Consider the following 14,644-nt stretch of genomic DNA (forward strand, 5'->3'; position numbering starts at 1 on the left):
ATATAAATATAATGAATACCTAAAAGGACATTGTACTCGATTAAAAATGAAATCGTATTAATTAATAACGTCACCCAGTAATTGGTGTATTGCTGCATGTAATATAATAGCTAGGTACTAGAACTAATGCAATTTAAATAAATTGAGCATTAATTAGTCGTTGTTAAAATAATGAAGGTATTTTTGTGTATTATTTAATGTTAGGTACTTTTAAAATATAGGCCATGTGAAATATTAATATTATTAACCATAAATTATTAACAAAATGTATATATGTAAATTGACACAAACTATGGATATTTGTATATTATTTTAATCACACTAATTTATAAACATTTTCACCTTATGTTGATGTTAGAACCTGAAGCAAATAATTATCTTGTGTAAAATACGATACGGTTCTTTGAACATGGTTGTAAAAACTTATTAAAAAATTTAAATAGTTCCCTTGATATTTTTCTTTGTAGGATATACTAGATAATTATGTTATAGAAAATCACAAATTATATTGCATTAAAATGGTAGAGAAAACTTAAAAGATCTTCTTAAAATTCATGCTGCGCCCTTTTTAAATTACATTAACATCTTTGTATACAACATTATTAGAAACACTGTTGTGGCATCCTTTTCCATTTCTAAACTTAAAAGAAAATTAGTATGCAACTAGTGTTTTAAACAGCAAGTTTCTAGAATAAATAAATTTAACATCTTATTATAAAAAATATTTAACATCTGCTACTATACAAGGTGCATAAAGTGAAAGAAAGGCAGATACCAATTTAATAAGATTTAGTCCTTAATAAAGTACACAGGCGATTAAACTCATGTATTCTTCTGAATTATTAATAAAAACAGCAACTTTATCTTAAAAACGATATTACTCTGTGTTGTTTTCGTTTTCTATAATTGTACCTATTTTGTCACAATACACACACATAAGAATTTCTTTATTTGCTGTTAAATGATTATTGACCAAGTTACTATAAAAAAAATTCATGTCTGGGTCAAGGATTTAAAAAAAAAATCAAAAAGCCATCAGCATTAATTCTTCGAACAAATAAACCTATGAAAACGGAACGGAAAAAATGGAAATTAAAAATCAGATACAAATGATTGAACCGAAGAAATGTATAGTTTTATTTTATATGTTTTCGACATATGAGTGACAGGCAATCCAGTCATGTTCAACGTAAATTTTAAAGAAAGTAAAAGTAAGCAAGCATTTATTTCTACACTAAAGTACAGTGTTATATATTTAATGCGGAATAAAACATTATTTACCCTTCAACTGCACAGTGTCAAGTTATTAACATTAATGCTGCGAGCATAAAAGTGATATACGATATTTTCCTTAATAATAATATTTTCTATGCATTTTTCTGAGAAATTAATTTTTTTCATTTTACGTTTATTATAAAAAATAATTTCAATGTTAAGATAATAATTTTAAAAGATATTTTTAAGAAACTTTGTTTAATTTATATAAAATATTTTTAAGAATAAGAACAGCGTCACAACGTTATGAAGATCACTTATCTTTTTCAGGCCGATAGTTTTAGTATCTGATTAATAACTACACATACTGATATTGCAATCAACTAAGTTCTTATTTATAGAATATAATCTTCAAAAAGCCTTTGTAAATCACTTGTCATTACTTAAATGATTTATATAACTAAAAAAAAGAACCAAAAAGTAAAATGAGATTAAAATTATATATTTCAATACTTTTTAAATTAAGTTTATATATTTAACACTATTATTTCCATTTGTTTAATAAACAAATCTGCTATATGTTACGAATTATTCTTAATAAACATTCTTATATAAATTATCTTGAATTTTTCACAAATAAAAATTTCCGGAGACGTTTTTTTTGTTAACGGAATTCATACGATGAAGAAATACATTTATTGGCAACATCACGACATTTGGTGGTTAAACTTTTTATATTTGTTAAATATAAAAAAGTATAACATACATCAGAGCCTCAGACGCATTGAGGCATTCACAATCATCACAAGAAAATCCTAAAGGAAAATCATTTTACATTGAAAGACAGCAAAGCTTTCGTTAAGAAAAATTTAATATCCAAATACGAAAATATGTTAAAAAGTAAATATGAAAGGCTCTTTCAGTGAAGTTTAAAGTTATAAGTATAATAACAATAAAATTAATGAGCAAATTCATTAAGAAATTAATTGTTAAAGAAAAATTAAGCATCTCTCATAATCTATTTGGACTCGGAAAATAAACAACATTTTACTTATGACATCAATTTACATTAAATATGTACCCCTTATAGCTCGAAGCTATTAACGATAAAACAGAGCTTAAAATCACTAAACGATAACCTATTTATGAACGACTGTGAATAGATTTCGTTTTCATCTTTCATACTAAAGGCTATTGGGTCGACTTCTCTATCATCTACAGAAATAGTAAATAAATGTTTTCTTATTATAAACTCGAATGTTTAATACCCCTGTTAAATTAGTATCTAATTAATAATATACGATGTATGTAGTGGGTCAAAGGATGTGATTATACATCACGTCCTATCGTCACTATCGTCATGTGGCGCGGCGGGCGCGGCTAGAACTACAAATCAGTCGACGACGATCGAGCGTACAGACGCTCGCCTTTGTTAGCGCCTCGCTGATAACATACCGTGACTACAGCCAAATAAATATTCGTTGTATATAAAACTTTAAATTTTATATGTAAAAACTTACCAAAGCAACTTCAATGTGATTAAAAATTTGATAGTTCAATCATTTTAACTGAAATTATATAATGATAATAACTTTTCATTGAGACGAGTATAGAATTTTATTTTAATATTTTAAACTCCGCAACAAGTGAAATTAAGTTCGGACGGCAAACCTCGTCCATGTACTGTTAACACATTATTTGTTAATGTACATTCACATAAACAAAATAACACACACTGTCTTTTCATTCTACTATATTTAATTTGGCTAAAATAAAAATAAAACTCTTTGTAACTTTTAGTTTCAGAATTAATTTATATAAAATTGTTTAAAACTCAAGTTCTAGAGTAAACAAAAGAGCTGGTGACATATAATGGTATGTTAAGTTCAAACATGGCAGCCGTTAGCAGATACAGTTCGTATAACTGTTTGACTGGATGGGATAGCTACGACAAGATACCCAGGTAACTGAGATTACATACAGATCCAACTATCATTACAAACGGTACAAACACTATGATTACACTTTAATATCAATGGAAACTCTTGATAAAAACACCGAAAAGATATCATTAACAAAGTAACATCTTAAAAAGAAAGCGTTTTTTGTCGTTAAGTATTCATAAAATATATTGACACAATTATAATGTTTTCATGACCTATATTTATTCACAGCCTTAGATCTTTCTGGCTAAACCGCTGAAATTTTGATTGAGGCACGTATTTCATTAATATCTCCGGTCTTTTTTTTAAATAACGAAGCCTATTTTCAATAATGAATCAAAATCATGTTAAAACGATTCAATAGTGTATATAATACAGTCAGAGAAGTAGGAAATTACGACAAATGTATGCTTCCTTTGATTAGATACAATTAAAAACTTACTGCGTTAATAAGAGAGATACGTCGACTGAATCAAAAACATTGCCAGTAACATGAAACTGCTTATAATGAATCGCAAAATATTGAATGTCTTGAGACCATACTATAAATTTAGGTTCTCAAGCGATCGTATGTATCCATCAAACCTATTACACTAATCAACGCTCTTAATTACTGAATCTGTTTAATGTTTTTGGGTTTAAGGCCAACGAGTCTTGGTATTAGAGCAAATGTAACTTTAAGTTTTTTACATACCTCATTGATTACCTTAGCAACTAAGCTACATCCGAATTTTTTTTTAACTAGAGTTAAAGACACACCTTGGCCTTTTACCGGCATAACTTTACTCAAACCGGACAAATTTGCTCGGTTTCAAGCTCATCTTACATTTAATTCAATGTAATTTCAACTTAAAGCTTTTGTATCTAGTATTACTATTAATATATGTATACTTCAACATTAGCCTAAATTAACTTGTTGATTACACGAAAGCAGTAATTAAACGTCAATAATAAAAGTGCACTATGTACCGTCTCTTCTATAAAAAGCTAGTAATCATCTCTTATAATGGAGCAATAATAATAATGTATCTTGTTGGATCTAGTTCTCCTGAAACCTATCGATTAATGTGGTCATGTAATCGATTTTTTTATTTCATGTTTTGATATATAACCCTTCAAAGGAAAGATTAATCGTTTTGAAGTAACCATTTATGTATTTTTTAATATTTTAAAGGGTGTTTCGAGCACCTTCTCTCGCGCGCTACGAACTGTGATCTCATTAATTTATGTCAACGTGTATTATGTAAAGTATTGATACATTTTTTTCATAACTTTAATCTTTTAAATGGTGTTACACAAATTACAATATAAAATTATATTTTTAATAGCAAAATTGGACCCTAAATATACCTTTTCATGTTCCGCATCAAAATTTCACCTTTACCATTCTCAAATACAGGAATGCTCTCGGGAAAATTCCCTGACACTTTGACAGTTTTATCTTGACATCACGTATAATCAAATATAACGCATCACAGGACATAATATAAATTGATGATATACTTATCATAATATAAATTTTATACTGCATGAATGTTTAATTTTTATTTAAACTAGTCTCATTAAACTAGTCTCGTTTATACAATAAAGAAAACAGTCCATCGTTTTATATCAATTAATTACAAAAAAAAATATTGACAAATTCCTTTAAATAAATTTTTCTTTTGTTAAGTGTCTCGTGATTTTAAATAAGTCCTAAGAATTTTAATAGACCTCAAAACTTATTAACCATTTTGTGAATTGCAAGTTTTCTCTTTGTATTGTACCATAAGATATTAGATTCAAAATTTCTGAAATATGAGCTGTGAATGGGATGTACACAATGTTGTAAACCGATTGCGGATTGAATGGCAAGGGTCAAAAGCATACGATGATCCCTTCGTGAATGCTTGCTTTTAACACTAAACAAAATTAACTTAGCATTTAATCGTCATAATGAAAACTCGGCCCCATGGGTGCGTGCTTGTACCGACTGCACGCAACCATTGTCACACCATTTGGTATATCTGCAGATGAATTTCCAACATATATATATATATATATATATATATATATATATATATATATATATATATATATATGTGTGTATAGTGTTTTTATCGTTTTTTGATGTGCCAATTTAACATGATGTTTGTTTCTTTAATTATCCTATGAGGACGTTTATTGTGTATTCTACAAAACAATATAACATTATAAGTATGCGTTATAAGCTTTCAGCGCATATACCTTGAGAATATTTTCAATATAGTTATTTTATGCATACTTTAAAAATGTATATTTAAGGAGTTTATGGTCCTGACTTTGTCCTTCTGACTGGAATTGGTTACAGAGAGTATATATATGCTGAATGCTAAAAAATAGATATGTTAACCAACGGGTGGCGTTATTTGCTTTATTTCTCACGTAACTCATAAAAGTATAAACGCTTTGATGACTAGGTAGGAAGAAGAAAGAATTTTTATATAAATTATAGTCATCATTAATTTTTGTATAAAAAATAACAAATAAACTCAGAATTTTTTCCATTTATAGTAGAATATATAAATTACAAAATACAAGCTCTTATTACGCTTATAAAACACCCTTAAGTCTTGACATGATATATTAAAAACTACATTACACGTCACAAAGGAACATAAATTAACTCGTTTGTGTTGTATCAAACATATTTTCACACAGGTGTTTCTAAAGAATTTGATCCCATCCTCTTATTTTTTATTCCTTTTACTGTGCAAAGTGAATTTGTTTTTTTTTATTCAGATGTATTCGAAATTGTTACAATTATTATTATTCAACATTAACAAATATCATTTATAAATTATTTATTTTACTTTATTTTCTTCAACAAAAAATAATAAGTTAAAACTTTAAACTTACTAAGCATAAGTAAAAAGCTTCCATGTTTCTAAATATGTGTGTATATATGAATATAAATATATCGCTTTACCAAATATTTAAGGTTCTTACAATGTTCGGTGCCAATAAGCCTCTATATAATTGTCATCCTTCGAGGACGTCGACATTCCAATCTGAGAATCTTACCTTTCACTAATAATACATTTTCTTTTGCCATTCTTGCAAAGCTTCTTATAATAATAAATAGTAATATGGAGCTGTGTAATCTCACAAATAGAATAGAAAAAATACAAAAATATCTATAACTTTCTGTAAAGAAAGTAATACCAACTATTACTTCATGGATTTCATTTATTCATATATTAAAAACTGTTGTCATCAACGTTATAAAAATAACATTAAAAAAACCACCAATGATCCCAAACCAAACAATTAAAATTTATAAGAAAACTACGAGTAACTTAAATATAAAAAGATAGTAAGTAATATATGAAAATAAACACCTTTTTTCTAAGTACATATCAGAAAAGTGTGTGTGACATAAAATATTTTCTAATTGAGATTTGAAACTAGGTTAAAAAATGAAAGAAAAGTAAATATCACATCTATACAAATAAACATCATTGTTTTTTACAAAAAACAATATATACATAAAATATTATTTTTTTCTGAAATGAGTCGAGACCTTAATAGATTTTCAAAACTTTTCTATCAATAGATGAAAATTATATACTTCATTGTAGTCAATGTACATAATGAATATAAAGGCATAACAAAGTTATTGGTTTCGTTTCCAAGATGTAAGATTGTAGTGAATAAGTACATACTTCTCTAATTCTCCGGGGAAAGAGTAATAATTGAACGGACAGCCGTAAAAGCTGATACATATGTTGCATTTATGGGCTTAGGCGGATAAGGATTTGGACTTACGACTTTTCTATAGCATTAACTTTATTTACAATGGAAATGAATGAAATATTTGGAGTACGGATGAATAACATATCTCAAAGCTTGGAGATTTATGTTATTTTTTTTTCCATCTAGACTAAGATTTTTCATTAGTATTACTGAAAATAATTATTAAAAAGTGCATAAAAAATTCATTACAACTTTAAACCAAATACTAAACAGGGTCAATCCCGATACAGAATAGCCGTCTAGAAATAAATGAACATAAAGTTTAAGCCAATTTATGGGTAATTGGGTCATCTACGGAAGTTATGTCAAGATTTCAATATCATATTATTCTAACTCTGACAGTGATTTGGTTCAAGTTTTTGAAAAAGAGTTCGGCATTTCACTTTATTGCAACCATGTCATTTGCACCTAAATACAATTACGTCATTAAATTGTCAACTTTAATTGGGCTAAAATCATTAAAACAGTCATCAAGATCTAAAATGTTCTCTTGAAATGGGTTTCGCATCAAAACTAAAGCTCTTTGCTATAAACTTTGAGTACTTGAAAGGCTATAAAGGAAAGGAAACATTATTTTGCTGACTACACGTTTCAATTATAATAGACTGTACGCGATCGATCACTCATGTGGGAACCGTTTGGGAGGTATATAGGAGCAGGTAAAGGTATACCTAATGTTACAAGTCCATTTTATATAATGAATAAGACTTGTTTCGCTGAAAATAGATATTGAACGAGGACTGTATAATATGTGTGTTTATGCAAAGCATAATTCGCAGCAGAATAAGTAATCGGTTTTGTTGAAAGTCAACAGATGGCTGTAATAGCTACTAATAATGGTTGATGCTTTAATGATAAGACGTTCGTATAAGGTTTTCCCTGACATAATTCACTTACAATAAAAAAACAAATATGTACTAATATTCTAATAAATGCATATTGATAAATAAGATAATAATTCAGCTGTTTAAGAATAATATTCGCAATGTACTCGTTAATTCCTTTATGTTTTGAAAGTAAATAAAGATCTATATAAGGGCAATTACAACGAAAAATATTCATAGACGTACATATTCATGGAAGCTATGGTGTTGGCTATAAATTTTATACTTCAGCAAATTATATAGATCAATTAAATAAAAATTGTAGGGCAAAAATTAACGTGAATAACTTTTCAAACCCAAGACCTGACTCCGTCAGTCACATTACATTTATAATAATCAATTCCTTACATAGATTATTTATAATTTTACATTTAAACGAAGCTATAGCTAAGCGTGAATAGAAAATTATTAATATAGTAGTTTTTTTTTTTTGACAACCAACTAACGTAACCCTTCTATGGTTTCTATTATAAAGAATTTACATTGGTAACTGTACTAGACAAGTAAAATGTCCCAGAAAATATTCACTCTGTCAATAAAGACAACATACAAAATCCACACAATTTTTATGCGGATGAATGTTCACATGAACCAATTCAGATGGCGGAAAATTTGTTCAGGTGTTTTAAAGTTTCACTACACCATCGTCTATCCCGCAGATAACATATTCGTTGTATAAAAGAGTAAATTGAAAAATGTATCTTGTTTAAGGTTTCATCTTTTACGTTTGTGAGACTTTTCTCAAGTACATAGTGAACGTTGCTGGTTTATTACGGTTCCCGCCGTGCGACCCATGATTTCTATGCTAGTTTACAATTTTATATTTCTTAATGGCTTTTCTTATAAAGCTTCTTATTGAAACTTGTTCCATAAATTTTAACAACACATTTTGTTTCCTTTTTTAAACTGAAAGCCACGTTATTTTATTTTATTTTTTTAATTCTTTACTGTTTTTTATGAAAGTTATATTGTATTACTTGGTTAGCTAATTTTAAGTTGTATGCTGTATGTTAAACACTAATTAATTTACATCAAGTGAACCTTTTTTTAAAATATTAACCATATTTGTTGTTATTTCCTTAAGCCGAACTTACCCAATTGTCATCCCGGATTATTATTCGATTAATATATCCTAAGGTGAAGTTGGATTGCATCTTGAATACAAGTACTCAAATTTCTTTACATGACTCGAAGTATTTTGGTCTCACGGGATCAGATCTACTTTTCTAAGTATAAAACATATGTATTGAAGACACGGGTCGATGATTTAAGTCCGTTTCGTGTAAATTACTAAAAGGCCGGAAGGAATATTGGATCAACTTTTTTATCAAGAAAATACTGATTGGTATTTTTTTGTGAGATTTTAATGAGAAAAAACTTGAAATTACATATATGAAAGATACTGTAAGAATATAAATTAAATGAATAAAAAAAGTCAAGAATAAGCATATGTTATTGAGATACCAACTTTATTTGATACGACTTAGGCTTATACTGTACTCTTTACATATGGTTATCTTACAAGAAAAATCATGTGATTACAAACAGAATAACTATTATTGATGGAAGTATAGAATAGAGATATCATTAAAAACCAACACCTGGGACGCAATTTTGTAAGAATTTGCATTATGAAACTAACACCGACAGTATTATTGTGTTTAGGTGAAAAGCTATTTTAACAGAATTAAACATAAACGTTAAAAGTTGAATTGAAATTGCTTTATTTAAGTTAATTTTAAGAAATAGTGTATTGAAATTTGAGTCTTAGCATGTACTAAATTAGAGATATATGTAAATGTATTTAAATTCATTAGAAGTAAAGTAAACATATTTTTGAACATGTATAGAGATCATCAGCATATAATTATTTCTCGATTTGATTTAATTATACAGCGATAAGTACTCTTTGTTTACGAAAATCAAATTATTATTATTAATCCAGTCGAGTGACTCAGTTTGGCAGTGAGGACCATATATTGACAATATAGACGATAACTGACAAAAATAATTGTTAACTCTTAAATAGTATAACCAAAGCAATATATTTTTTTCTAACCTTCTTTTTTTTCCTTTTGTTTCAGAGTTCGAGTCGAATACTATGTAAACGAGAATACTTTCAAAGAGAGACTGCAACTGTATTTTATAAAAAATCAACGCTCGAGTGAGTTTGTTATCACACTTAGTATCTACGGTTCGTTTTAGATCGGGTCACGAAAACATCAGCTGATTATAGATTGCTGTATTTACCTTCTAACTTCAAACATACGTGTTTTAAAAATGTTTTTCATAAAAATATCACTTCATAGTTTTTTGTTTTAAACAAATTATGCTCGTATTTATCGAGAATAATACAAATCATGGATTATGAAGATATGGGAATATCGGTTCATGATAGTTGAATGTTAATATCTATGTCGTGTGAAAGTCGTAGAAGGTTTTTTACCCAACCCTTCTGTAATACTCAAAGTGAACATTTTAATAGTTGGATTAGTTCAAATGTCCCAAACAAACTAGAACCACTCTAGTGCGGACTTAAGATTTTAATGACCATTCAGTTTTGATAACGCCAAATTTTTATGATTAGTTTCACCTGGTTTTGTAAACGGGGAAAAACTTTTGATTATACGTACAGTTGCAAATAAAAAGGTATACCGTAGACGATCTACGCGGTTAAGAAATCTTTTAAAAATAAACAAACGAAGTTTATTTTTGTTATTATTGTATATACTGATATAGAAAGTGTACATATTGTACCAATCTTTCTGCAACTTCTTAAACATTTTTACGTCTATTATAAGCATAGCTGAAATAAATGCATTTTTTAAATTACTAGATGGAATATAATGTGTGTAATTAAAATGGTGTTTTTTCTATTTAAATAACAGAGTAATGTACATGTGTCTTTCATGTATCTGATTGGAGATATATTTTAATATGAAAACTATATTTATCTTTAAATCTTACGATTTTAATTTAATCATTGGAGCAGTAAAAATCTGATTGTTTTAGTTGTGTCTAATATAAAATTTTCGAATAACTTCTTTGCAATTATTATATATTTACAAAGTTCTTGATGATACCTCATGTTTTTAGGTTTACGCATTAGAATTGTCAACCTGTTCTTCAAGATTCTCGCTTGCTTGCTTTATATTTTCCGCGTCTGCGCCGATGGAGACCCTATTTCTGCTACTTGGTAAGTAATATTTTTGTAAGAAAACTATATATTTACACCACCAACAAAAGGATTAGCTTCATCAAGGTGAAGTCTCCTATTTCATCAAAATGGTATCATTGTTTTAGTGTAATAATTATTATTTAAAAACTGAACTATACAAATAAAACTATAAACGGATGCTAGTGTTATAAAAATTACCTTCAGTGAAACGTAAAATGTGCTACGTTGTCGTTTATATAGCTTATGACACTTGGTTAAGCAATCGTGGCACGTTTGTTATTGATTTATCATATAACGAGGGTTGATCGGGGAATTCTGACTCATAAAAAACTATCAACAATTAATAAAAAAAAAAAATAAACGCGTCTGATTTTAGATATTTTTATATAAGTATAGCAAAATTCAGGCCATGCAAGTTCATAATGAAGATCACAGTCACTAACCAAGTTATTCCTTCGATCACGCTGTTTCTAAACCTTGTTTTCTCTACCCTATTACCCTAAGCCCTGTAACTCAATCAGTCCCGGTCTACCCTTTACAAAATGGTTTATTTATTATCAGCAGAATGTAGGACAGCTAAATATTTTATGATTTGCAAGTAGGTTAAATACAAATAATTATTATGGAGGGCTACTGCAAATCGAGGGCACAGGTGCATTAAAATTAAATAGAATAAAATTATAGAAATTTAAAATGCTAGTAGTGGATAAAGAGAATATAAAAGTTAAATTGTTAACATTATAAATGTTAACAATTATATTTTACTTTAGATTTTATTAGATACACATCTGTAGAAACACCTATATCTTTAATATTTATGTTTAGCTAAGATTACAAATCTTATACATCTTAAGCACCTGAATTGGACGTTGAATTATCAAAGGTTATTTATTTAAAAACGTAATTGCAGTTATGGATGTAAACCGGGTAATAAAACTGAATTTGAGTTTTCGGCTAATCTCACGGAAGAGGAGTTTCAAGAGCATCCTATCATAAACTGGGACGGCATAGTATGGGTGAATCGACCGCTATACTTATGGGGAGTCCAAGTTGTATTGGCTATGATCTCTCTAGCGGAGGCTATACTTCTCGTTTATCTCGGATACAAGGTAAAACACATAAAAAATGCCATATCTATAGAATTCTTTTATCAATTTAACGTGTTTTATATTTCTTAATCATATACATTGTTTGTTTTAAGGGCAACATCTGGCAACAGATATTATCATTCCATTTTATCTTGGAAATGGTGAACACGGTCCCATTCGCACTGACTGTTAGTACATATAATTAAAAAAGTATTTTTTCACATCCACATTTAATTCTAAACTTATAAAATTACATTAATTAGTTATTAACCTTTTTAACTTTGCTGTACTCAGTTAATTACGGAACTCATTAAACATACATCATAACGCCGCTAGCTAAAGAATTTTTTTCAATGATTTTAAGTTAATTGAAGTACATATATTGCAAATCATACGAGTTGAAACATCTAAAATTCACGATAATAAGTTATAAAGTATTGATCATAATTAGTATGTCATATTAATACCATCACTAATAAATCCGTATTATAATAAATTACTTCCAGATACCGTTCCCTCCCTTAAGAAATCTTTTCATCCCGGTTTTCTTAAACTGCTGGCTTGCCAAGAGGTCTTTAGAAAATATGTTTGTAAGTAACTATGGAAGAAAAAGAGAATATATTTTAAAGATATAAATTGCTTAATATTACAAAAAAATATATAATATTTCATATACTGTTTTCCTATGCTTTCAATGTCCATGTTTATTCGCAGAACGATTTGCACCGCGCAATGCAGAAATCCCAGTCGGCACTCTCACAGCAACTTATGATATTATGCGTCACCCTACTCTGCCTTGTATTTACGAGGTAGGATATAATTAATACATTTCGAAAATATATTAAAACTGCTTTTTACTATAATGTTTGTCAAATTTATAATACACATGGCGAAAAATTACAATAATCGCACACGTATCCAGTGACTTTAATACAATTTTTTGATATAATTTTCTTATATAACATAATGAAAATAATACCGAGTCATCACATCCCAAGGCTTATAAAATTCACAAGCACTGGAGGGATCACTAAAACAAAATAGAAACAGATTATTTTTAAGTAAATATTGTCGACATTTCAATTTAAATATATATTTCAAAATATTGTAATTCTAAATATTCTGAAAGCACTCTGAAAATGTATTTCTAATCCGACCAAGTATTAATTGAAAGTTAAAAGCTTTTACATTTTCAACTTTTTATATTTTTAGTATACTCTTTAATTGTTCGAAATATAGTATTTGTTTTGGGTATCGTATTACATTGAAACACATTATTTTTGTTTAAACTAATACTTCTACTGAACACTCAAGACGATGAAAGAAATAAGCATAAACAGGGACATCTTACTGTAAATATATATCAAAAATTGCAGGAATTTGGTTCGGCAGAATTTTTTTTTTTATATTAACTGAAAATTCAAAGAATATATATATTTTTATATAGTGTTTGCGGAATCCAACATTTTCAACGTGCTGGTCACCGTCACTTGAACCTATTTCAAGCCACCTACTTCGTGGTAGTAACGTTTTCAACCGTCGGCTACGGAGACTTCGTACCAGATATCTGGCCATCTCAAATGTATATGGTCATTATGATTGGTGTTGCTCTCGTGGTCTTACCCACTCAAGTAAGTTATTTGTATAGTTTTTGTCTTACATGTAAACAAAAATTTCTTTACAGATTTCTCCACAATTATACACGTTTATGGCGAGAGCTTTTTTTACCTATATAAAGATACTATATGTAGACAAAAAATATATATTTTTTAAAAATAATCACTATTTTCAAAGGTTGTCACATAAAAATAACCAATATTGTGGTTATAATGTTTTATTATTGATAAGCACTCCTGAAAGACGTCGACAATATAATTGGGTCATGTAGTATTAATTAATCGAATATCCATCCTAATAGTATTCACGGCACGCTTAACTTATAATAGTTAAAACTAGAAACTGGAATTTAATCCACTTTACAATATAGGTAGATAATAACCGGGTGTAAAAATAGAAGTAACCTAATGTACTTGCAGGAATGATTTCTAATGATAATTGACCGCATTCAAGTTTTTATTAATATTTGTACCTATAGCTTCATTTGTTTTACTAAATTGAATTTTAAAATTATTATTTTAGGTTTTGATTATACGTTTCTAGACTAAATCTAATTTAATAGTCATATATGTGCTTAAAATTCCTAAAAAACAGGTTTAACTTAGAAATATATTAAACTTGATTTGTCTTATCAGTTTTTTATTTTTTAAACTAGGTATTAGGTACGGTACTAGGTACCCGACTGCGCACGGGCTCTTTAAAAAAATATAAAATAGCCTATTTCATTTTGAGAATTATTAAACTTATATTACGATAACTTTCAAATGGGACGCCCGATTTAAATGATTTAAAAAGTAATTTATAGATACTGATGCGAGCTTGAAAACGAAGTAATTTATTTTGATAAGACTTAATACCGTATTTATGTAAATAACATTCCAATAAACGCTTTAGGAACACATATTTTTTAAATTTGTAAAATGGATATAGTACGTTAACTTTAAG

General features: G+C 28.2%; 1 protein-coding gene across 3 annotated transcripts in view; it reads left to right on the forward strand.

Moving 5' to 3' along the window:
- Nucleotides 1–14,644, forward strand: part of LOC116777335 (potassium channel subfamily T member 2) — a 54,704-nt gene that overhangs the window by 29,693 nt on the left and 10,367 nt on the right. For 2 of the 3 annotated variants that reach the window (XM_032670830.2, XM_061526593.1), the window contains exons 2-8: nucleotides 9,901–9,980; nucleotides 10,913–11,012; nucleotides 11,905–12,103; nucleotides 12,196–12,270; nucleotides 12,589–12,672; nucleotides 12,797–12,891; nucleotides 13,530–13,713. In XM_032670830.2, the coding sequence (XP_032526721.1) occupies nucleotides 9,901–9,980; nucleotides 10,913–11,012; nucleotides 11,905–12,103; nucleotides 12,196–12,270; nucleotides 12,589–12,672; nucleotides 12,797–12,891; nucleotides 13,530–13,713 (817 nt within the window). Of the gene's footprint in view, nucleotides 1–2,621; nucleotides 2,699–3,015; nucleotides 3,179–9,900; nucleotides 9,981–10,912; nucleotides 11,013–11,904; nucleotides 12,104–12,195; nucleotides 12,271–12,588; nucleotides 12,673–12,796; nucleotides 12,892–13,529; nucleotides 13,714–14,644 lie in introns of those variants that run through there. The other variant, XM_061526592.1, reaches the window with a different exon arrangement.

The sequence above is a fragment of the Danaus plexippus genome, chromosome Z (assembly GCF_018135715.1).
Source record: "Danaus plexippus chromosome Z, MEX_DaPlex, whole genome shotgun sequence".
NCBI lineage: Eukaryota > Metazoa > Arthropoda > Insecta > Lepidoptera > Nymphalidae > Danaus > Danaus plexippus.